Here is a 23,670-nt window from a genome sequence, read left to right as displayed (position 1 = left end):
GCAGTGCTTCTCCATCCAGCACATCCCAAAGATTCTCAATGAGGTTAAGATCTGGACTCTGTGGTGAACTCTCTCTCAATCCATGTGTGAAAACGATCTCATGCTCCCTGAACTTTCACAATTCCAGCCCCATAAATCCTGACATTTATTCAGGTAGTCAGCTGACCTTATTTTTTCAGCACATACTGTTGCTGAACCTAAACCTGCAGACCAACTGCAGCACTTTCTGCCATCTGAAACACTAACAGTAATTATCTAATGGAGGGCTGTTTAAAAGCAATGTTGTGACCTTTTTTTGTATATACATATTCTAACATTGATTAAAATATTGAAGAGGTACTTTCAGTCAAAATGTGAAACTGATGCATGACAGATAAATGCTTAAAATGGATCACTTTTTGTTGATTATAGCTTACAGTCAAGTAAAATTCAAAAATCAGTATTTTAGAAATATGTATAATTTAAGACCAATTGGGACTTTTAGCGTTGTCTTAAGTCCTGCTGGAAAATGAAAGTGGCATCTTTATAAAAGTTGCCAGCAGATGGAAGCATGAAGTGCTGTAAGATTTTGTGGGAAAACAAAACTACTCTGACTTTAGACTTGATAAAACACAGTGGATCAACACCAGCAGATGACAGACATGACTGCCCAAACCATCACTGATTGGTGAATAATAATTAAAAATAAGACTGAGTTTAAACACTGTTTAAAACCGTTAAAGCTAAATATAATACAGATCAAATTTAAGGACACAAGAATTATTTAATGGCTGTAAGTAAGTGTTCCTCAATCCTGGTACTAAATGAAACATTTGCTTCCCACTGTTAAATCAGGGAAACTGAAACACAGGAACCATTAAGACCACAAACAGCTAACATGTACACACTACAAATACCGTAAGATGGATCACTGGATCAGAATTTAGTCTTAAAAAAAACAACAACAGTGACACGGATAAGAGCTTTATTTGAAATATTACAACATATAAAAACTACATAGAATTTATTCCACTGCCTCAGAGTGGAGATTGCAAATACACATAAAAATCACATTTAGAAATTGATAAAACATCACTTGAAAATGGCACTGCACTGCACTGTCCATGGAGACGCCACTCGAGTGGCGGCTGGGCTCAACACCAGCTTAGTTAATGGAATGGATGAAAAGAGCTGTGTAGAATTAATTATGCTGTAGGAGAAGAGCTCTAGTCGGACATCTCCATCTTCTCCTGTTTCACAGGTTCTGGAAAAAAAATCAATAGGGGGGGACAAATTATTTTTTTGACTTCACATAAACACTGAACTTTAAAATAAATAAATAAATAAATAATAAAATACATCCAACACCACAAAAGTCCCACCTGTTGCATTATCCTTCATCTTCTCCAGGACGCATTTCTTGATTTCAAGTCCAATGGCTTTACTGAGGGGTGGAGGCACTGCATTTCCAACCTGGCAAAAGTAAAGAAATGTATTAAAAATAAGATACTGCTTGTTTAACTACTCTAGCAGGCTCTAGTAACACTGAGTGAGGGGAAAGAGGAGACACACGCACACTAACATTAGCTTAACTGAACCTGAAAGGATTTCCTACAACTTTGATTGGCTTACTGCCAAATTATACTCATGTATAATAATGTAGACTCAACTAAATGATTTATTCAGGGTTCATACAATTTATAACCAATGAATTTCCATGACTATCCATGCATTCAAGGCAAATTTTCTTCATGCCCATTTGATTAACATCAGAGCAGATAGACAATAAAACCAAAAGTCAACTAAAAGTATGAAAAAAAAAAAAAGAAAGAAAGAAAAATGTATTTTAGTAGGCCTGAAATAAATAAAATAGACCATTTTTAATAATAAAATATGTGTTTTAAGCCATTGTGTAGGCTTAAAATTACTGAATTAACTCTGAGCTGATGTATTTGTTGGTTCAAAATAGATTCTCCATAGATAAATGGAAACCATGACTCAACCATGATCAAAACTTGGGTATTTTTATTTTTCCAACACTTATCCAGGCCTGGAAATTGCCATTTTCTAATTTTTTCATGACCGTACGAACCCTGTTTATTAAATTCGTACCTGTCTGTGTTTGTCCAGGACGTTGCCGAAGAAGCGGTATGTATCTGGGAAGCCTTGAGAGCGAGCACATTCCCTGACGCTCACCACACGGTGCTGCTCCGGGTGCAACACACGTCCCTGGAAGAAGACAATAGATCTTTGTTCAGCAAAGCTCCACCGCTGATGTCTACAGTGGCTAAATTCTGTACCAAAAGTAGCTTATAAAAATAAGCAATTATTAAAAAATTGCTATTTTTTCTACTACTGATGCAAGTTTCCAAATACGTGTAGAGCTGTACCTGCTTGCCCATGGGCTCAGGGTTGGTTACAGTGGTGCTGAAGAAACCGTCCCACTCCAACCTGCCATAAAGTCCAGCCCAGTGGTTGTGGCGATTCCCCGTGTGGGGCAGACACCAGGGGATCAGGGTGTTAAACTGCCTGTCTGCAGAGTCACAGGGTTTTCCTGAAGAGACAAAATTAATATGCAGTTAGAAGCACAATTCAGTTATCAAAAACTAGCTAGAAAAACACAAAACGTAGCTCTGCTCAGCCTGAAACTCACCTCCAGCACAGGCACACACTCCTCTTAATGCTCCAGTTCCACTGCGGCCGTTCTTTTTATCAGCATGGGTGTAGCGGAGCTTCTTCGTGGTGGTCCCGTCCCGCAGTCGTACCTCAATGTTGGGCAGATCCCTCCAATCAGAACCCGGGGCCAGAGGAATGTGTCGCATACGGGCTGCCACCAAGGCACTCATGTCCTGTAAGAAAAAGTGAGGTTTAAGAATCAATAGCACTAAAAAGACTGCTGTACAAACTGATCTTTTACATTACTGTGTTTTTTACAGGCATATTGGTGCATTTTCTCTCTACTTGGTACTTTTAAAGTGAAGTATCTAATGATCCATAATGAATCCTGCTATTAAACAAACAATTCCAATTACAATAAGAGGGGAAAAAAAAAAAGTTCAGTTAATTAATTGATTAATACAAAAATCTAACATTTAAATATGGTTATTAGGGTACTGGAAAGGCAAGCTTCTGCTACAATATTAAAACCAGCTACAAGATGGTGATAACATTATGGCTAAGCAGTGCAATGTATGTATACAGCTGGCTGATGTATATTGTGTTTGTAAAACAATGTATTCATCCTCAGATCAAAGTATATAATCAAGCTCTTTTACTGGTATAATACTTTAGGGCAGTTTGATACTTTTTCAAGAATAATGTGCTGTGTTAGTTTAACTGGGATATTTAATGAAAGAAATAAATCAAAGTGTAGCTTAACATTCTAACCTAACTTAGAATAAAGAAAATATGCCATTAGCTGTGCACAAGAGTGTGAGACACAGCTTTAAAAGGATATGTTTACTACTACTACTGCTGCTTGGGCTCTGCATTTGATCATTTTTGTTAAGATTATCAAAATAATAACATTTTGCACTTGCCCATGATACTGCAGTTTAAGCTCATCATAACCTATTGTCCTTGACAAAGCTAGGCGTGCAAAAAAAAAAAAAAAAAGCTAGTTTTATTCTGCCTTAAGATTAGAAAAGTTTCTGATGTGATGCACCATTTCAACACCAAATAATCAGTAAGACCAACCTTGCAGATATGGTCCCTGAGGATTGGCTGGTATTGTGCGCCTCGGATATGCCTCTGGAACCAAGACTGTGGCTCCCCATTGTAGGAGATCTCTAAAGCAGCAGCTCCGTTACGAATCTCAGGAAGGTCAGACATAGTGTCCCGTACAGTAATGGTGCGATAGACACCACCGTTCCCTCTGAAGCATTAGAGGGAAACAAAAAAATAAAAGTCCAGGCTGATTTTATGCAACAGTCCAGGAGAAAACAGGCAAGATCCTGCTTTAGACAGACACACTGCCATCAATAAACTAGTTACCGTGTGACGTTGGTGACGTATTTCTTTTCGTCCACTGCAACGTTGAGGGAGCACGCTCGTGGAGCAAACACGTGCAGGGGTTCAGGGTAGCGAGGAAGCTTCTCACCAGGAGCAGCAGCCAGGATAATCGCCCTGCGTCGTGTTTGAGCAACACCATACTGTCCAGCCTATAGGAGTAAAGGTACATGCAAAGGACATTTAATAAAAAAAAAAAATAGATCTGTTTTACCTCACAGTTTAACCTTCAATCTGTAGTAACATTTTCAAAACTCTAAATACAATCTGTGTTTGCAGACTTTACTATTGAAACAGTTTGTTGGTTGTACACTATGAATTAAATTAGATTTTATTTTTTTTTAACAGTAAATACCAGAAATGCATACCTGAAGTACACCAAACGTGCACTGGTAACCCATGCGCACTAGGCACCGTAGAGTAAGCTTTAAGACCATGGAGCGTTTAAAAGACACAAAGTTCCGGACGTTTTCCAGCAGGAAGAACTTGGGCCGGTAGTAATCACAGTAACTGTAAGAGATTAAAAATAAAGCTTAATAAAAAAAAAAAAACAGGCCTGACATCACCTGACTGCAGGCACTCAGATCAGTCACATTATTCTGAAGCCCATGGCCCATCAGTAGTGTTCTGACCTCACCTCAGATAAGAGACAACCAGGGAGTTCTTAAACTTGGAGTAAGTGCGAGAGTTGAATCGGTTCATTCCACTGAAGCCTTGGCAAGGTGGCCCTCCACACAGCATTTCTACATCACCCTTCTGTGGGAGTTTCTGGCCAAGAGAGTTGGTCTTCTCACCAGACATGACCAGCTTCAGGAGCACATTGCAGTCCTCTGTGAACACGGTGGTGCCGGGGTTGTTCAGCCTGAAGGCCTGTGCAGCAGGATCCCACATCTCAATAGCCCAATTGGTCTCAGAGATGCCTAGAAAAGAATTGAAGACGTACATAAATAGAGTTTTACACCCATAGTTAATTGTGCAATGCATAATCAGGGGTCTGTTACCTGCTTGGTGGAAACCTTCAGACAGCCCACCACAGCCTGAGAACACATCAAGTGTGCGCAGCTTTGGGACCTTAAGCTCCTGAGCCTCCTGCTCCGGTACATCCTGAGAGGAAGCCTTCCCTTTTCCTTTACCTAGAATTGGAACAATGGTCAAATACATATTTTCCATAAAAACTACCAGACATGAATAAAGTTTGAGAGACCTTAACTTGAGTAAGAGTGCTCTATCAAAAAAGTGGAAAGTAAAAAGTTGAAAATGTTCTTTAAGCGCCACATTTGTGAAGTACTAAATTATTCAACTTCTTTGTATTTAAGAATTGAAAAGTTTATTCTAAAAAACATACTACAAGCACTGAATGTAAAAGTACAGGACTGTTTTATGTAGTCATTACAGAAAGCATTGAAAAGTTTAGAGTAAAAGGCAGAACAGGAGCAGTGAGTTCTAATAAGATCAGTTTGATCTCTTTATTTACTCAATGATGAGCATAAAAAGTAGTAAAAAAAAAGTATAAAACTCATTGAAAATATGGTTAATTAAAAGTGGAATGGGGAAAAAAACAAAAAAAGCATTTTAGTATTATATAGGGTTTAAATACCTTTTCCCTTGCCTTTTCCTTTGCCCTTATGCACAACTGAACGTGCATGGTTTGGTGGGTCTTCAAAGCTCTTGGATTTGGAATTATATGCCTGTGTTGGAGAGAGGGATTCTCAATTTATGCAAATCAGTTCCTTAACTAAAAGTAACCCATTTTATAAGCAGGTCTTCCTAAAGAAAGTCTCAAATCTTACCTCTAGGAAGTAGAACCGATCAGGTCCACCGGTGGAATACTCCTGCACACTCTCCACCAGGTCCTCCCCATACTCTACACGACACCGGCCTAGCACATCTGCCATGTTTACAGTCGCCTCCTCGTCACTCCAGTACAGTTGGTTTATATCAGTGTGGTAGCCTGCTTTTGGCCCCTTGTGAGTGTTCTCTGGCCTGTGGAAAAAGGTTTGAAAATAGTAGTTATACAAGAGTTAAAAAAGGACATAAAATGAGCTCTTGAAATCTTCAAAAAGATTCAATTAACACTAGCCTGAGGGCTGGGAAAGACAGAACAGCTTTGCTCAGCTTATTAAAAAACTGTTACCTGTAGAATTTGTAGATGCGCAGTTTGATCTCTGATGTGTCCGATTTGCCATTGCTGCGCTTGTTGCAGAAAATCTCTTTAATACGTCCAACACGGAAGGGCTCTGGTGCATCCAAGTTGGATCCCTTTATGTAGTCGGAAGACTTCCTGTAGTATTCTGGGTACAAGTCCTCATCCACGTCCTCCTTCCGGTGAGGACGCTTCATTGGACTTGCAGCTTTCACACTGTCATAGATAAAACACCCAGTCAAATAAATGGTCTGAAATTTCCAACATGGGGAAAACAATTGCACAAATAGGGCAGGCAATAATTGTGCAGATTTTACCCTAGTCAAAGATGTCAAAAGTATTGACATTCATTACTTTGATAGAAGTATAGATACTAAGGTTTTAAAATACCTGACGTATTTACACTATAAAATAAAAGAATAAATAATTTAAAAAGTGAGTTAATACTAACTTTTTAAAATCAAGTGTAAAAAAGGTACTAGTTTCAAAACTAGTAAAAGCTTTTGCTCTTAATGGATTGTATCCACTTTCATTAGGTTTACTTTTACACTTTTTTTTAAATGCATGTTTTAGATGCATATGCGCTCATTGAAAATTAATGCATTTAAGTAGAATGTAAATATGTATTAAAGAAGCTTAGTTGGACAGTTTGTCTCGAGTTCTCTTGAGTCATACTAGGCTATTATACCATTCCGACACCCTATTGGTTTATACACACTATCACAACTGCAATCCTAGTATGAAGCCTAATATAATAAAAGTATGTGTTAATACCTCTCTACACCCAATCACAATCAGATTTACTCCATCTGGATTGGAGAGATTTATCTGGATAGTTTTTTTTTTTTAGAGATTAAAAGAGGAGTATTAGGACATTTAAAAAATAGTATTCTAAGGCTAGGTTTTTAGAAAGCAGAGATAATTACGTGTAAAATGTAAGGGAAAAAAAAAGAAAAGTTATAAGCTGTCTAAAAAATAATCACTTCAGTAAAAGAAACAAACATTTCTGCTTAAGTAAGGTAACAGAATGTGTATTTTGGTACTAATTGCAGAAGTGTTTAATACCTGTGTAAAAGAAAGACACCTATGTAAATGTTAAATATTGCAAGCTGTAATTGGTACAATGCTTACCCAAAGTTAAAAGCCTCAGATGGGAGATAAACACTATCCCCCACTTTGTACTGCTCATTCTTCAGGCAGGCCAGAGAATAGAAGACTTTGGAGTCAGTCTCCTCATCTTCCAGAGGCTCAAAAACATGAGGTGTTGCCTGCTCCTCTTTCTCCTTGTTCCTGGTACAGCTGGCACAGAACCTGTAAATACAAACAAAATGTAGGATAAATTTCTATTGAACTGCCAAACAGAACCTCAAACTAAAAAAGGGATTATAAAGCTAAACTCACTTGTACTTGCAATCTTCATCAGGAACGACTTCAGGCGGAGTCTCAAACCGAGCAAAATCAGCTTCGTACCACAGCTGATAAAAGAAGCTTTTCCCATCGTCGTCAATAACTTTAATGTCATCGATCAGACCACCCTGCAGAAAAGAGAATTGTGTATATTTAAACTGTTTTAATAGGTTACATGGAGAAGTAGAGAGATTACAGCAGTAGTGGTGTGGCATAGTGGATAACACCACCACCTGCCAGTGAGCTAACAACCACATCATGCGGGAGACTAGGGTTCAATTCCCGGCCCGTGTGACTGAATGCTATGCTACACCGATAAGAGTCCTTGGGCAAGACTAAACACTACATTGCTCACAACGCTCCTCATCCATCTTACTCTAGAAGACATTAGTGGCGCTGCTACACTCCTGAATATATAAAACCTATGTGGATGTATGAAAGACTCTTTAAAATTTATTTTAAAGCCATTTGACCAGTGGTAGGATGTTCCCCCCCCCTTAAATGTGAGGTTTCTTCCTCCTCCTGCAGCTCTGAGGGAGTTTTTTCCTTGCCTCCGCGCTCACTGGGGGTTCTGTATTCTGTATTTTGTATGTTTAATGTTTTGCCTGACTCTTTGTCCTGTGATCACGTTTCTGTAAAGCTGCTTTGTGCCAAAACCAGTTGTAAAAAGTGCTATACAAATAAATTTGACTTGACATTGGCCAACCTCTAACAGGAACAACTCTGTAAAGGTATGTAAAGGAAAAACGTCTAGCCTAATCACCTAGTGACCAGGGCTTGTGAGAAAAGCCATGATTTAAAATCTCACCTCCATAAACCAGTTGTCTGAAGGTGTCTTGTAAAGTACGTTTACTTTTTCATGCACAAAGCTCAGCTGCATGTCCTCACACTCATCCACAAGGAAGAGCTCCAGAGGGTCTGAGGACTCGCCCAGAACTGTGTCCGTGCCACGGCAAAACCAATGAGCGTGAAACATCATCTCATCGTCCTCCCACAAAGCTGTGATCCTAAAAACAAAACATGAAAAAATATATCAGTCCAACGTTTGTTATTCAGGACAGATGTGCTGATTTAACTAGCCAAGCACTTACAACACTACAGTTGTGTCAAACTTATTTGCATGTAGTTATGCATGGGCCTAATAAACAGGCAAAAGTTATTCAGCAAGTTTTACTCCATTGTCAGAGACTAGATTTTATTTTATTTTATTTTATTTTACATATTCACATAAAACTGAATGATCAAGTATGCTCTATGAAATCTTAAACAAACCACTGGATTACAATATTTTGATCAATCATATTCTAGAGATTACCTGGCTAGGTAGAGTGGATTAGAAGGATCTGCTGGGCTGACCGACACATAGTCTCCAACTTCCAACACCTCGTTCTCCACACGAACCTTCATGTAATAATCCCGCTTTCCTTCAGTCTAAAGTAAACAAAATATTTGTTATGTAACTTCCAGTTCTAGAAAGTGGATAATCAAAACTCTACTGCAAACTGCACATACCTTCACAGGCTCTCCCACCCATGCAATTTTGTTTTTGGTCTGCTTCTTCTTGGCTTGAGACATTTTCTTTGTATCTTTGAAAAGTGGCAAAATGTCTTCTTCATCTATATTCTCATCCTCCTCTGCTTCTTTCACAGCCATGTTGGGACATCTGAACAAAATACAAGACACATACTTACAATCCAACCTTGATAACTTGCCAGATTAAACCAAAACGTTGATTTAAAAAGAAAAAAAAAAAAGAAAAAAAAAAAAAAGCTGGCACAAGTAGTTTTTTCATGGCAACTAAAAGGGTTAGATTGTAGGTTTTCCTTCCATATTAAGCAGCAAAAGCCTGATTAAGCCATTTGATTAAGCTTGCCGCATGAAACATTTCACATCCTGCATGCACACACCAATGACTATGCTCAAATTATATTGTGCAGCCTTTAATCATTTACAGGCTTCGTACACTTTTTAACCAATAAATATCCATGAAATTTTCATGACTAACTAATCAAAATCGATTTTATTTGGCCTAAAACGAATCTTATAAAAATGCTGACACACAATCTTTAATAATAAAATGTCAGATCCTGAGAGCTCCATTGTTTAAGGCTAAATTACTGAATTAGTTCTAAGCTGACATTTGTTAACTCAATAGATCTTCATCAATAAACAGAAACAAATATTTGTAGATTAAACTTCCATGACTTTTCCAAATTTTTTTATTTTTATTTTTTTTCCCCCCAAAACTTATCCAGGCCTGGAAATTGCCATTTAAAAAAATTCTATGACTTTTCCAGGTTTTTTATGACCGTACAAACCCTGCATTTATCCATTTAACAAACTGCAGTGTGATCTAGAACACAATCTTGTAGATAACACTACTACAACAAACATGCAGACAGCAGGACACTGCAGCTAGAGTACAATTAAACAAAAGAAATTGTGTTTTAAGGGAGAAAAATGTACCTTCTCTTCTGACAGGCCTGCTTGCTGCGACCACTGCCTCCAAATTTGATCATGTCTTTACAGGCTGAACACTTGCCACAGTCAGATGCTTGGCATACCTGGGGTACACATTAAATCATTGATTTCCTGCAATGATGCACTAATAAAAACAAGAGAATCCATGGATAAATCAATAATCTAGTAACATCCTCATCAAGAGGGGGAAGCAATGGAGTATATTTAATTGAGTAAGGCATGAGTTCAATCATCTATAGACATTGAATTTTACATTAAGTATTTTACATTAATAATAAGTTGCAATTCTATTTAACAAAAATCTTAAACAATGAAATGCTGAAATTGATGTATTAAAACTGGTCATGATAGGAAATTAATATCTAAAACAAGACCAAGCTGAGCAGTATATTCAGATAGTGGAAGGTTGAAGCTCACCTCACAGACTCCACAGCGCTGCCTCTTGATTCCTCCATCTTTATTATTCTGATCAATCTGATCGGAGAAGAAGGTGTCGAAGATCTGGTAAACCAGCTTAGTAGTTGTAGCTTTGGTGGGTCCCTTGAGATCCTTCTCGATCTTTGTAGGATGGCGAATGGCCTGTCTTCTTGCTGCTCTCCTGCAATACGGGAGGGGAGGAAAATGTGAGATATAATAAAGCACACAAACATCAAGGAGATGAAACCACTATCAGCCAAGCAGAGATGGAACCATGCAGCTGATTATGGAAATAAAGGAGAGTAAATGAATGCAGAGCTTTTTTCAGGGTGGGTGAGGTAGGTTGTGTGACTGCTCAGTTACAAAATAAAACAAAAAGTCAACAAGGGTCAGACCTGACCTTCAGAATTTTCCTTTACAAGCAATTCTAAACTTTTAAAAAGCACAAACTTATAATAATAAAATTGTATAAGCAGTATGAACACAATAAACTACATCACCCATCCACTACAGCCACTGATGAAGCCTGGCAACAACACCGGCCACTGCGAGTAGCCATTGATCAAGAGATACCACAAATGCCACAAGCACTCCAGAGACTCAAAACAGGTGTTACCTACCAGTACAGCAGCATGCTGCATTAGGAAATGCCAGAGGAGTGTTAGACGAAAACAAAGCACAAGTAGCATCAAAGGGTTTAACAGTAACCCAGCTTAACCACCACCCAAAGCAGGTATTTAGTCATCTATTTCCAAGCTTTTTTGTAAAAATGTCGTAAAACTTTAGTGCAAAGGCATGGACAGAAAAGAAAGTTCCAAACGTTTTAAATTCTTTGAAACCTCTTGGCAATTCTGCATGATGAATAGCTTACAATAAAAAGCCCAAAAATAAAGCAACAAACTTCCTATAGTCTATATAACTTGATTTGAATCGATTTTTCACATTTCTGTGGTAACTGTTGGTTTAGATTAGAGCGTTTCTCATTCTTGGTAATGGATCAGACCTGCCCATCACATTTTAGAGGACTGCCTGCTTTAACAAGCACTTTTGCAGTTTCACTGAGGGTGTTTAATCTCCAGGGCGGCAGGTCTATAATTGGTTTGTTAACAGAATTTCTATAATTGACAATGAAACTTTTTTTGCATTATAAAAAATAAAATAAATAAAATAAATGGTAAAAAGTAATTTGTACTTCTATGCATCAGTCTGGACTTCCTAAATAACAAAAACGAATACCTCAATACAATGGAAACTATAGTTAAAGCACATGATCTACCAGATTTTAAGCTTTTAATAATGTGTATTTAAATGTAACAGTCAATATTAGTTTGTATAAAAATTATATTTATGGTGCCAAACACATAGTTCTGAAGATTAACCACTATAAATGATCTGAGGGCAGTTTTCTTTTGCTTTTAAAACTGAAAATGTTAAAAATGGGCAGAGTTACTGTGTTTGTAACAGAGAGCTGTGATTGAAGTGTGTTAGGAGAAGGGAAAGCCATTATTGCAGGAACAAAGAAAAGGGCTAAAGAACCAGAACCTGAGGCACCAGATCACAACACCTGCCAGCTAGCCAACTGCGGTGCTTATTGCCAAATCAGCAAACAAACATCTACCCCATTCCTACTGGAGCACACTAGGCCACTATACCCACCTCTTGCCCAGGGTGACTCCAGCAAGTTTGATCAGGTCTCTCATGCAGGGGGTAACAATGATGGGCTGCTCATCTGAGTCCCCAGCCTCATCATAGCTCTCCACCTGCTCCACCACAAACTGAGCATGGCGCAGCAGCGTGTCCTCAGTGAAGCGGTTGAAGTTCAGTCCGGCAGGGGGCACTGTGGTCTAGGAGAGGGTGCAGAGGCCAACATTATAAATTAATCCATACAAATGGTCTGCCAGTTGCTGATCAGCAAAGCTAAATTGTGTTAATTCTTAGTGCAGTTGAATAAAAAGCAAAAACAAAATGTTATATTCAGCTTAAGAGATCAATGCAAGTCATAACATGTTTTTATATATAGACTTCTAATATGTACACTGAAACAACTATTGATAACTTCTTTGAAATAACTCTTGATGACTTCCACAGTGCAGATGGGAACTTAAACCATGCATGCAGCTTTTATATTTAAAAGAAAAGTGCAAAATATTAAGGGTGCTGATATTGTCAGGATGGATGAAGTGGTCTTAACTTGTATATGTTTAATGAAATGTAAAGGAAACCATAGGTTAGCTAACAATCGTAAATCGAGAAATCACTCCTATTTAAGCAATTTTCTTTACCACAATATCACCCAGCCCTACTATGTAGTGATTCAAACCATTGAACTGGAAAAATAGGCCAACAAATTAACCAACTACTGCCTGTAATTGACTGCTCATCTCCTTAATGAGCTGAGAGATGGGGGGGGGGGATGACAGTGTAGAACAAGTGATTTTTAAATTTTACCTCAATTTTGTTAAGCAAGTCTTCATATGTGACATCAGGATTCTTCTGAAGAAACTCCACCACAATCTTGCTCATGTAGATCTTCTCCTGCATCAGGGCAAAGATTGGAGAGTATTCCTCACTCGGCTCCATGAGGATGTAGTCAGCAAAGGCTGTGGAGAAGATGAGTCAGAGTCAGTCAGGGCCGAAGGCTATACCCATCACGCAATCACAAAACCAAAAGACAAAATAATGAGTTCTACCGGTGGTGAAGCCAATCAGAGCTTTCTCTCCCCCATCAAAACCTGTGATCCACCAGGCATTGATTGGTCCCAGTTTTTTGGCAGGGACACCACCTAGAACACAATCAAGATGTTAAGAGCTTGCAACAGTGCTTTGATTGAGTAAAACTACACAATCTGTTCAACTGGATGCTCTGAACTTACCATCCATGCAAGGATTATCATCATAAATGGGTTTAACAGCACAGCTGAAGTACAATTCTACATTCTTTTCGATGAGTCCAGAGTCAAAAGGACACAAGTGGCCACGCTTGTCATACACACTGAAACAAACCAAGAAAATAAAATAAGTTAAATGTTGTACAGATAAAAAAGTAAGGCTGGGAGTATTAGAGTTTTAAATTTCTCATCAGACCTGAAGTTTGTAATCTTGTGCTGAGGAAGGTCATCATAGCTTTCAAACCCATCTTCGTTTGAGTCAAACAAGGAAAGACGCTCATCAGTCAACATCTCTGGTTCATCAAGCTGATCAACAGAAAAAAAAAATAAGGGTTAATAAGCACAAGAAAACCTAAGCAAGTTGCCAGCAAAAATGGAGTATTCTACTATTTGAAATAATGGAATGGAGGTAATTGGGAAAGACATAATATAGTGCAAGCAAACAATGTGAACATATAAAACATTACAACATTACCGCATCATCAGGATCTCCCTGGAAAAATTTCAGGTCAGAGTCATCCAGATACTGTCTGCAGTCAGGACACTTGGGTGGAGGCGTCTAAGTGTAGAAAAATAGTAATCTTTTAATTTACACCTATAGCTAACTAAATGAACAGGGTGTGCTATATAATAAATTAATTAATTAATTAAATAAGAAAACAAAAATAGGGCATCACCTTAGCTGTGCTCACAGGCTTGGTTTTCTCAGCATTGGCGGTTTCAATGTCAGGCCTGAAAAAAGCAAAAAAATAAATAAATAAATTACTTACAGTTCAGAATGATCACTTGCACAGAACAGTACATATCAGTGTGGAAAATAGGGCTATTAGCACATCGCTATTTAACAGCTATAAAATAAATTTTGAGTTAATCATTCAATTTATTAACACTTAATGCTGGGACAGCAAATACAAACTTACTTCTCATCAGATTCTGTTTTAAGACGTTTTTCTTCACGGACCTAGAGATTAATAAAATAATAGAATTACAAAACAGATAAGCATACTAATCAATTTGCACTTGCTTATAGGACATAATACATGTTCAAGTGTCTGGATAACTCTTAGTGAAAAAGTTTCTTTAAAAACATGGCTCAGTGGTTAGAGCATTGTGTTTAAGAGGACTGGTCGTGGGTTTAATATTTAGATTTGGCAAGCTCTTCTTGGCCCCTAAATCTGCCCTCCACTCCAGGCAAGTATGCTCACCAAAACACTGTGCTTGTTCACTGGAGATATGAGTCATAGCACAAGCATAGAAAAATTTTATTGCCTTCTTAACTGATGCACAGTGCATCTGTGCCCTGTAAAATGCATTTCTAATCAAATTCTGAAGCAGATAAACATGAAACTATATACACACACAGCACAACATTAAACTGGAGAAGTGGAACAGTTGTCTGGAATGATTATGCTCCATCCAATGTTTTTGGGATGAGCTAAATGCAAATCAAATCTCCACAAACCAAAAGAGGTTGTTGTACTGCATTTGGAAGCATAACTGCAGACACAGTTTCTCCAATTCAGTTTTTTTTTACTGTGCATTTAACAGTAAACACAAGCATATGGGCACTTGCCTCCTCAACATCAGCCTCTTCAGTTTTAGTCTCCATTGCCGTTTCTCCATTTACCTCATCAGACTTGCGCTTGGGTCTGTGGGACAAACAAAACACACATTACTCCACATAACACTTCACATCTAAAAGAGAACAATGGATTACACTTCCATTAAATTAACAAAATGTTGTTCTGCATAAAAATCTTTGTCCCAGGTTAGAAATTTAGTCACTATCAGTGTCAAATTGATTACACTAGAAAAAGAAGGTGTTCTTACACTCTGGAGAACATGGACAGGATAGTGGGTTGTTTCCCAGAGTTCCGTGTGACTCTAGAACTGCCAGGAGATTCTGTTGGGATTATCAGAAATACTACACATTACACCTATTTCAAGGCAACACATTAGCTCTAAAAGTTAAGTGCAAACCATCGCCTGCATCTTACTTTTGGGCTCAGAGTCTGCTTTACTGCGTCGGCCACCCTTGCCCTTTGTAGTGCTGGGAGACTTGATAGCATCTCCCTCCTCCTCTGCATCCATATCACCTTCCTTCTCTCCATTACCCTTATGAGATCCGTTTTCAGAGATGCCATTTGAATGGCCATTCTGCTCCACGCCATCGCTCTGAACATCCTTGCCCAACGCAAGAGCTTTCTTCAGCACAGCTTTTACCTCTGATGTGTACACCTCCTAAAAAATGATTAAAAAAAAGGAAAAGAAGGAAAGTAGTAAGGAATAGCTGCCACTGGAGGACAATGCCCATGATTAAAGCACTAAACAAATAAATAATACAACACTCACAGTGGAAAGTTCAGAGCTCTTCAGCTTGGCTTCAAGATTTTTGAGCTGGTCCTGAGTTTCATCCCGCAGGAAGTCCTGCAGTAACCTGAGCTTCTCCTTTACACATTCCTAGAGCAGAATATGCATGTAATAAGACATTTTGGGGAAACAGATAGGAAAATCTTAAAGTCTTTACGTTGCAACTGTCTGCTGTAGCTGCAACTGAACAGTACTTACCTCATCTGACAAATTCTCTCCACCCTTGTCCAGCACCTGCAACCTGAAAGTACAAACAGTAGCCCAATATTAGACCATTTTTCTACACACCAGTCCTACTTTGTGCTTTTGGGACATCAACCTTATTGTTTGTTTGGGTTTTGTGCCATATCAGCAACATGATGGCTATTTTATGGCATCAACAATGTTCATATCTTGAGCATCACAGTCTTAAATTAGTGTCTTCATATGAAGGACTTCCAGAAAATTAAGTATTTTAGCTGGTGGAATAGTTTCAAACAGTTCTCTCACGTTTGTAACCCTATAAAAGTCCTTTCTGGTGGTCAAAAGTGCAGGGCAGTCTACTTAGATATGTTTAATTGTTAGAGGAGTATCACAGAACTGGCAGGCTGGAGTCCGTTCGCCAACCAGGAGGTGACGGTGGGTAAGAGCAGTATGTCCAATTCGGCACCTAGTCATCACTGACTGTTCTTGTCTATTAAGGAAGTCCATATTGCATTTTCTATTTATGATTGGTGATATTTCATACAGTTTATTTTGTGGAGTGAGTATAGTAGGCATCTGTAATTGGGACATAGTTCCAAGAAAGGTCCTGGTTTCTTGCTTCCCTTGCTAAAATGTCTGCTTCATCAACCTTATTAACGGTCATCACTGCTAACAGTTTTCCCTGTAAGACTGGTTATCAGGCAGGTAACGGATGATTTGAACATGGCTAAAAGAAATAAACCGTGCACTGTAGAACCTTAAATGTTAACTACAGTACATGTCACTCAGGTGTCACTACTGCTAAAATGTACAAATGGAACAGAAGTTGCAGTGTTGCTGATTGGACCACAGCTACAAAGGAAGATCAGAAATTACATCAGAAGAGGGCTTAATTTAATGAAACAATAAGTAAATGCATGGAGCTTATGTATTTTAGAGAACGATAGGCAACAGGCTAGTCTGGGTGTTCAACTAATAGCCAGTAATTGTCCTGTATTTACCTAAACAGCTGTACACAATCAAAACATGAATATTCCACCACATAGCTTAAGAGTTTAAGATCTGGGTTTATACTAAAAATAAACAACTAACCAAGAAAAATAAATAAATAAGACAGTTACAGAAAGATTCTTTCTCCAGGACACTGTCAGAGTATATAACATACTACTCTTGATAAACTGAAGATTACTAGTTATTTATTAATACTGTGTGCAATAAAACCTGTTTAGCCATTACTTCTTACTACGTGTAATACCCCTATTCACCATGTGTAGCATAATCTGTTTATGCAGAATCACTGGTCACTGCATTCACCAAAATACACATACTGGGGAACAACGAGTCTTAAATTTTCCCCTCACGATTTGTTTTGAATTTTTTGTATTAATTGATTGATAGATAGTCTCTACATTTTCTGATACTTCTATCCTGATGGAACATTGTAAATTTTCCCACTGTGGGATGGATAAAGGATTATTTAAAGCTAATCAAACAGCAGAGGGAATGTTTTGGCCAAAATAAATAAACAGACTTTACTTCGGCCATGCATAATTGATTTTAATAAAGTTTCAGGTGATTATTCAGACATACAGGGAAAAATTAAAACCCCTACACAACAGTATTAGCTAACTGACAATACAGCAACACATGCCATAACAGAGTGGCAAACCCATGTTTACTAATGTACAGTACCAAAAAAAGAGTTTGGACAGATCTATACCAAATATCTCTTTACCCAAAGTATATGCCACATTATAAACTAATTAGCTCTTCAGAGCACATAGAAAAAAGGAGATTTGTTTCACACTGTTCTAAATTCCCCATGATAGATCTACTAGACACAGATAATCTGTCCAGTATCATTCACTTTACTTCAGTCCAGGATATATGAAGATATTCTGAATCACTGACTTCAGATACAAATCTGATAAAATTATTGTATTTTTAATTTCAGTTGGTAGAGTGCCACATCATATTGTATGCAACAACAAATTAAATCATTATTTGGTTGGAGAGTATTCTTAAAATATATTTTTTATTGAGTCTTGTCATATTGCTGGGAGTATTGTTAGAGTAAAAATAACATTAAATATTTAGCTATTATTTTAGTGTCATGTGACACAACCCTAATACAGTTTCTACTTTTCAGAGATGTATATACAGAGAGGGAGATTAAACATGTTTTTTTTTTCTCAAGGAATAGTTTTTTTGTATGTGTATAAGAAATATGTAAAATAATTATATCTTATTATTCATATTCTTACATATTCTCATGGTAACCTTAGTAAATGAATGTTTTCACTTGCTGCCTTTGGGCAACGTAATACAGGTAGAACACAAGCATCATGTTTTGGGAGCTTCCCAGCTCTGAAACACCCTATTCAAACGAATTGCAGTCAAAATATAAATTTATGTCTGACATATCATACTTTTCACACACTTTAGTTATAAGATATGGTTTGACACGGTCAGGCCAGGAACAGCAGCAGCAGCCATCATTTGGCGCCAAATTCAGGCTGCCCGGTGACAGCGAGCTAGCGCGAGCGGGCGCGCGGAGGGGAGACCAAAACAACTGCCTGACGGGTTAGCTTAGCCTAGCATGCTAACTCTAGTTATCAGTCACAGAATTGGCTGCAGTGCTTTGGCGGAGAGCCACAGCGCTAGCTAACCTAACCCGCCTCATTAACAGTAGTTAGAGCCACGTTTCTAACGATATTTAAGCTTTTAATCTTTATTAAAAAAACACACACACACAGCTAACCTAGCTAGCAGCTCAAACCCCGAACAACAGACTAGAGCCTGCTGTGGCTGCTGTGCTACACTGCAGGCTCCAGTCTGTTGTTGGGGGGTTGAGCTGCTAGCTAGGTTAGCTGTGTGCGTGTTTTAACGTTTTAATATAGATGTACAGCAAATTAAAGGTAGTTAGCAAGGTTAGGTAACGCTAGCTAACTAACTAACTAACTAAAGCCCAGGTGAGGTTAGGGTTTACCGTACCGTTCCTTCACATCCTCCGGCAGAGACAGCGAGGTCTTCGCAGGCATTTCAAGTGAGAATAAAAGCGGATAAAACAGCGAATACGTTAAAAACAACAAAAACACAGTGAACAATTAAAAGCGCCAATGTTTAAAACAAGCAGCAGCAGGAAGAGCAGCAGCAGCGGATCGCCGCAAGGGGACACTGGGGCTTTTTAAGGTTTCCCAGCAGATGCGAATGTGCGCGGGCCGCTTTCCCGCGGAAAGACTCGGACTTAACCATCCACAGGAAAAATAGGGTGCCTGCAGATAGAGAGAATACGTCCATTACATTTAAACTTAACTAAAAGGCGAATAAAACGCACCAAACTCACATAATACACTAATAAAACATTTACATTTATGTACAATAAAATGATAAACGACCCCCGCTGATATCCCGTCCTTAAACCATCCATAATCTAAACACCCCTTAATCAATCATGACGATATGGTTTCGTCCGTTTTTCATGTAAGGTAGGTGGTCCTACTGGAGAAACTCTACAGATGAGAGACTGCCCAATGGAAAACGTGCACAGGTTGAGATACCTTTATATACCTATATATATTTAGCTCTGAGAAATATTATCAGTTTCTCTGATATTGCTATTTATAGGTATATGTTTGACTAAAATTAACATATTATTTTATTTTATTTAGTTTATATTATTATAAAATATTGTCATTTATAGCATTTAATTACAGAAAATGAGAAATGGCCGAAATAACAACCCTGTTTTTTAATCACAGTTTTAATGCATCTTGACATGTTCTCCTCCACCAGTCTTACACACTGCTTTTGGATAACTTTATGCCACTCCTGGTGCAAAACGCCAAGCAATTCAGCTTGGTTTGATGGCTTGTGATCATTCATCTTCCGCTTGATTAAATTCCAAAGGTTTACAATTAAAGAGGTTTTATTTTTTTGTGTTTAAAAACACACACACAAAATGACCACTAAAGAGTCCTATGAAAACAGAAAACCAAACGATTTTAAAGTGACATTAAATTCTTGAAGAGCCATTTCTACACTGTTACATTTCTATATTGTAAGATTGTAGGATTAATTGGGCACCCAAATTGCAATGTACGTTTGAAATGATTCCTAACATTTTTATATTTGTAACGAGCAACGATGCAGCAGATAAAAAAATAATATAAAATTAATATAAAAATAATATTAAAATCATAGTAGTGAAGTAAAAGTGGAGGTAGGTGAAAAAAATAAAAATACTTCAGTAGATACAGATACAGCATTTAAGTACTAAGTACTTAGAAAAAGTATAGTTATGAACCTCCATAAAACAGCTCTGGCTGTGTCTTCAGCATCGGCTCTCCACCAACCAATCAGCACAGAGTAGCAGTAATGCTAGCGAATTTGTTGTCCAAAAATAGTCTATTATAGAAAAATGGAAAGGTATATGTAGGTTTTCTTTATTGTTTTAGTACAATACTTAATTATGCTTTCTAAAATTAAAATAATATCCTGGACTAGAAGTTACTATTGTTAATTTGTGTTTAGAAGCCGTTTAGCTCCATTTATCCCATTCATTGAAGACTCCCTCGCGGGCTCCCTCTAGCGGTGTAAAGTAATTTTCTGATTTAAAAGAGAAACAGAAAGTGTGTAGTCTCTTCATAAACCAGCTCTGGTCCTACATGACTTGAATCTCAACAAAGGCGGGAGATTCTCCCTGCTGAATACTGCATCCTGCAGCTGGACTGTAGATCTCTGTGTGTGTGTGTGTGTCTGAAGTGTGGAAATGCTGTCTGTATGGTTTAAAGGCAGGAAGGCATATCTGCCTGATATCTGAACTGAATATATATATATATATATATATTACAAATTACAAATTAGTACTTCAAACTCAAAAGTCATTCAAACTATGAAGGAACACATAAGGAATCATGTAATAACTTAAAATAAGTGTTAAACAAACCAAAATCCTCTGTGAAGAAGCATTTAGGAAAGCTAATCCTGTAAAACAGAGGCAATTCGTGCTCTTTCTTTTACTGGTGTGGTCCAGATGAGTGCCAGTTTCTTTCCTTTTTTTGATTAACTGACCTTCATTTCTTAAAGTACTATATTTCTTTACTTAGTTGAGTAGTTCTTGACGTAAAATGGATTAGAAGATTGCTCACAACTTTACAACTGATGCTCTCGAACACATTAATAGAGCAAGAAAATATTAACAGTTAGTTATTAACACTTGACAAGGGACAGCTGTTAGCTGTGAACTAATTTTTATGTTTTTCTTCATAGTTTTGAGGATTTTAGTGTTAATCTATAATGCGGAACATTTTAAAATAATAAAAACAATTGGATTTAAATCCAATTTCCAAACTTTAGACTAGAGACACCTGAGGTAAAATTTAAAGTAAAAGTTGAAGTAAAAGTCTTGCTTTAGAGATACTTTCTTTTCTGGATTTATGACTGCTGAGGTTGCCGGCTGCAGGAATGACTAACCTGGCTGATAGGCTACTGTCAGCCACAAGTGGGAGGGGATTTCTAATAACAGTGTCATTGTACTTTCCGGCATTGATCATCACATACTTTAAAGGGTTTAAATAGTTTGTCGTTGCATTTAATTCATAAGCCGTCATTGTCTGGGGACTCCAGGCCAGCTTTGGCCCTTGGCAATTGATTAGTTTGCTTGTATTGTTGCAACCATGCTGGTTTAAAGATCTGCCAGCAATTGTATTATACACTATTCAGCCAGTCCAGCAGAGGGAACTGTAGACTCATTTTGCCGAACTCCCCAGTCTTCTATCTCTTCTGTCTCCCAACATCTGTCCATCATGCTGACCACGAGATGGCACTGTTTGAGAGGAGTTTTAGCAGGGCCTGCTGCAGACACATGTGTGCAGTTGGGTGGGGCAGGAGGTTATGGGAGAGTAAAAAGAGATGTAAAAGATCTAGACTGCCAGCTTACAGCTACATGAGTTTGCAGCTGTTCTTCTGTGGTTTATCAGGCCTGATGTCACTTCCTGCTGACAGCTGTTGGCTGTGCTTCCAGCGGTATGGTCTCCCAGGGCCCTGGTGCATGTTCCCACCCAGGAATTCTGGACGTCTGACAGCAACCAGACCAGACCGTCCTCAGAAGCTTACTCACCCTCACTCCTCCGAGGCCCGGACGCTCCTCCTGAGCCAAGAACTCCTCCTGAGGTCTGGCGTCCAGAGGTCAGAAAGAGAAACAAGGCCTTCCCATGATGCTGTTCCCTTCCCATTGGCTCTCATCCTCCTCTTACCTCATATCACCCCCACACTGTTGCTCCACAACACTCCCACATGCCCTTGCAACTGGCAAAGCAACACTGCCCTGTCAACAATCTGAGCTAATGGTTGTAGGCCGCACCACTTTTCAAATCTGGTCATGTCCTAGCGAGTCTGTTCTTTGCTGTGTCGGTGCATGTTTTGCTTCACTCTGCCTATTTGGTTTTTCCAGGTAAGCTGTCTTTTAAATTAGGCAGAGGAAGTTCCCTCGGGTTGGGGCATAACAATAGCTTTCTTGATACCAGACAGAGCAGGGTAATATGACTAAAAACTCAAATATCGATATACAATATGATGAAATAGAGCTGGGTGATTTAGCTAAAAACTCATATGTTGATATACGATACGATACAATATGATGAAATAGAGCTGGGTGATTTAACTAAAGACTCATATGTTGATATACAATACAATACAATAGGATAAAATAGAGCTGGGTAATAAAATAAAAGTATTATGTCACAATATCTAAAGGCAAATTAAAGATACCTGATAATGCATCAAATTTACTGGTGTCAATCTACGAAAAAAAATCTGATTAATCAAAGCAATGTTTTTGTGATTAAGTCTGAAGCATTTAATATTAAAATTAAATAAAAAATGTATATAAATCACAAAAAAGTCTGTGATTAATCATAAAATCCTTTATTGTTGGGAGGAGACAAAATTAATAGTGTAGTGTGGTGTGGTGTAGGCCTATCGGAATAGAGCCTTATTTTTTATTTGTTAAAATATCTCGGGTAGTTTTGATGCTTTTATATTAATATCTTAGAGCAGCAGCTGTGGCAGTGTGTGTGTGTGTGTGTGTGAGAGAGAGAGAGAGAGAGAGAGAGTGTGTGTGTGTGTGTGTGTGAGAGTGAGAGACATTGGGGTTGATTTATTTTGATATGCAGTCCAAATTTGCAAACTACTTTCTAAACATTGCCGTAGAGACAGGTGTTTTTTAGTCTGGCATACCACAAACCACACTATACTTTTATTACTGTCCCCTCACAATAATACAGGCAAATACCAGTATTTAAAAAATGAGTAATGATTATAACAATATGTGTAATATTTTATACTTCATATTGACCTTTTTATTTCATAAAAAAAACAAATGAGTAAAAACCTGATTAAATTAGGATTAGTAAAAATGAGCTGTTACTTTGCCTCAATCGCTCTAGTACTCCTGTTTTTCCAGTACGGTGGGCGGGGCCAAGTTACTGTTTCATTGGTTTATAAACTTGTTAAATGGCTGGTTTATAGTCTATTCTGATGGACAACAGCTCTCAAATAGTTTTATGTGCAAAACAAAACCTTAAAATGAAAGAAAAAAAATACCCATTGTAATGGATGTAGGTTTTAAAAGGGTTAATTAAGCACCACAAACATGCCCATTTTTTGTTTTTGTTCCAACAAGATCCAACAAGATCAAGCCTCTCATGTTAGCTGTTAAATAAATATGTTGTGCGAGTATGATCATCTTTTTGTATTTTTCTTGGTACAATTAAGAAAAATGTATCAAAACAA

The 23,670-nt window shown here is 38.0% G+C and overlaps 1 protein-coding gene across 1 annotated transcript; it reads right to left on the bottom strand.

The window, feature by feature from the left end:
• Window positions 1-947: 947 nt before the first annotated feature.
• dnmt1 (DNA (cytosine-5-)-methyltransferase 1) lies at window positions 948-19,102 on the bottom strand. The gene is made up of 34 exons (XM_049476055.1): window positions 18,871-19,102; window positions 15,892-15,934; window positions 15,676-15,783; window positions 15,321-15,564; window positions 15,154-15,226; window positions 14,897-14,972; window positions 14,244-14,284; window positions 14,001-14,055; window positions 13,799-13,882; window positions 13,520-13,629; window positions 13,309-13,427; window positions 13,126-13,218; window positions 12,884-13,035; window positions 12,092-12,279; window positions 10,436-10,616; window positions 10,004-10,101; window positions 9,050-9,200; window positions 8,853-8,968; window positions 8,346-8,544; window positions 7,532-7,665; window positions 7,262-7,441; window positions 6,122-6,346; window positions 5,778-5,970; window positions 5,585-5,675; window positions 4,989-5,120; window positions 4,625-4,907; window positions 4,356-4,497; window positions 3,973-4,139; window positions 3,676-3,853; window positions 2,633-2,828; window positions 2,370-2,533; window positions 2,092-2,208; window positions 1,362-1,452; window positions 948-1,243 (listed from the first exon to the last, which is right to left on the bottom strand). Exons 1-34 carry the CDS (start codon window positions 18,915-18,917, stop codon window positions 1,206-1,208), a joined length of 4,509 nt encoding a protein of 1,502 aa, XP_049332012.1. The 5' UTR covers window positions 18,918-19,102; the 3' UTR covers window positions 948-1,205.
• Window positions 19,103-23,670: the final 4,568 nt, after the last annotated feature.

The sequence above is a fragment of the Astyanax mexicanus genome, chromosome 3 (genome assembly GCF_023375975.1).
Source record: "Astyanax mexicanus isolate ESR-SI-001 chromosome 3, AstMex3_surface, whole genome shotgun sequence".
Taxonomy (NCBI): domain Eukaryota; kingdom Metazoa; phylum Chordata; class Actinopteri; order Characiformes; family Acestrorhamphidae; genus Astyanax; species Astyanax mexicanus.
Note: the sequence above shows the minus strand (reverse complement) of the source record. Positions and strands in the feature narration are given on the sequence as shown.

Bases quoted from the DNA above. Each gene is read 5' to 3' on its own strand.
- dnmt1 (XM_049476055.1), bottom strand. From the start codon at position 18,917: ATGCCTGCGAAGACCTCGCTGTCTCTGCCGGAGGATGTGAAGGAACG. The intron at 8,969-9,049 runs GTATGTGCAGTT...TGTTTACTTTAG, and splicing joins GGGTGGGAGAGCCTGTGAAG to ACTGAAGGAAAGCGGGATTA. The intron at 1,453-2,091 runs GTACGAATTTAA...TACTTTTGCCAG, and splicing joins TCCTGGACAAACACAGACAG to GTTGGAAATGCAGTGCCTCC.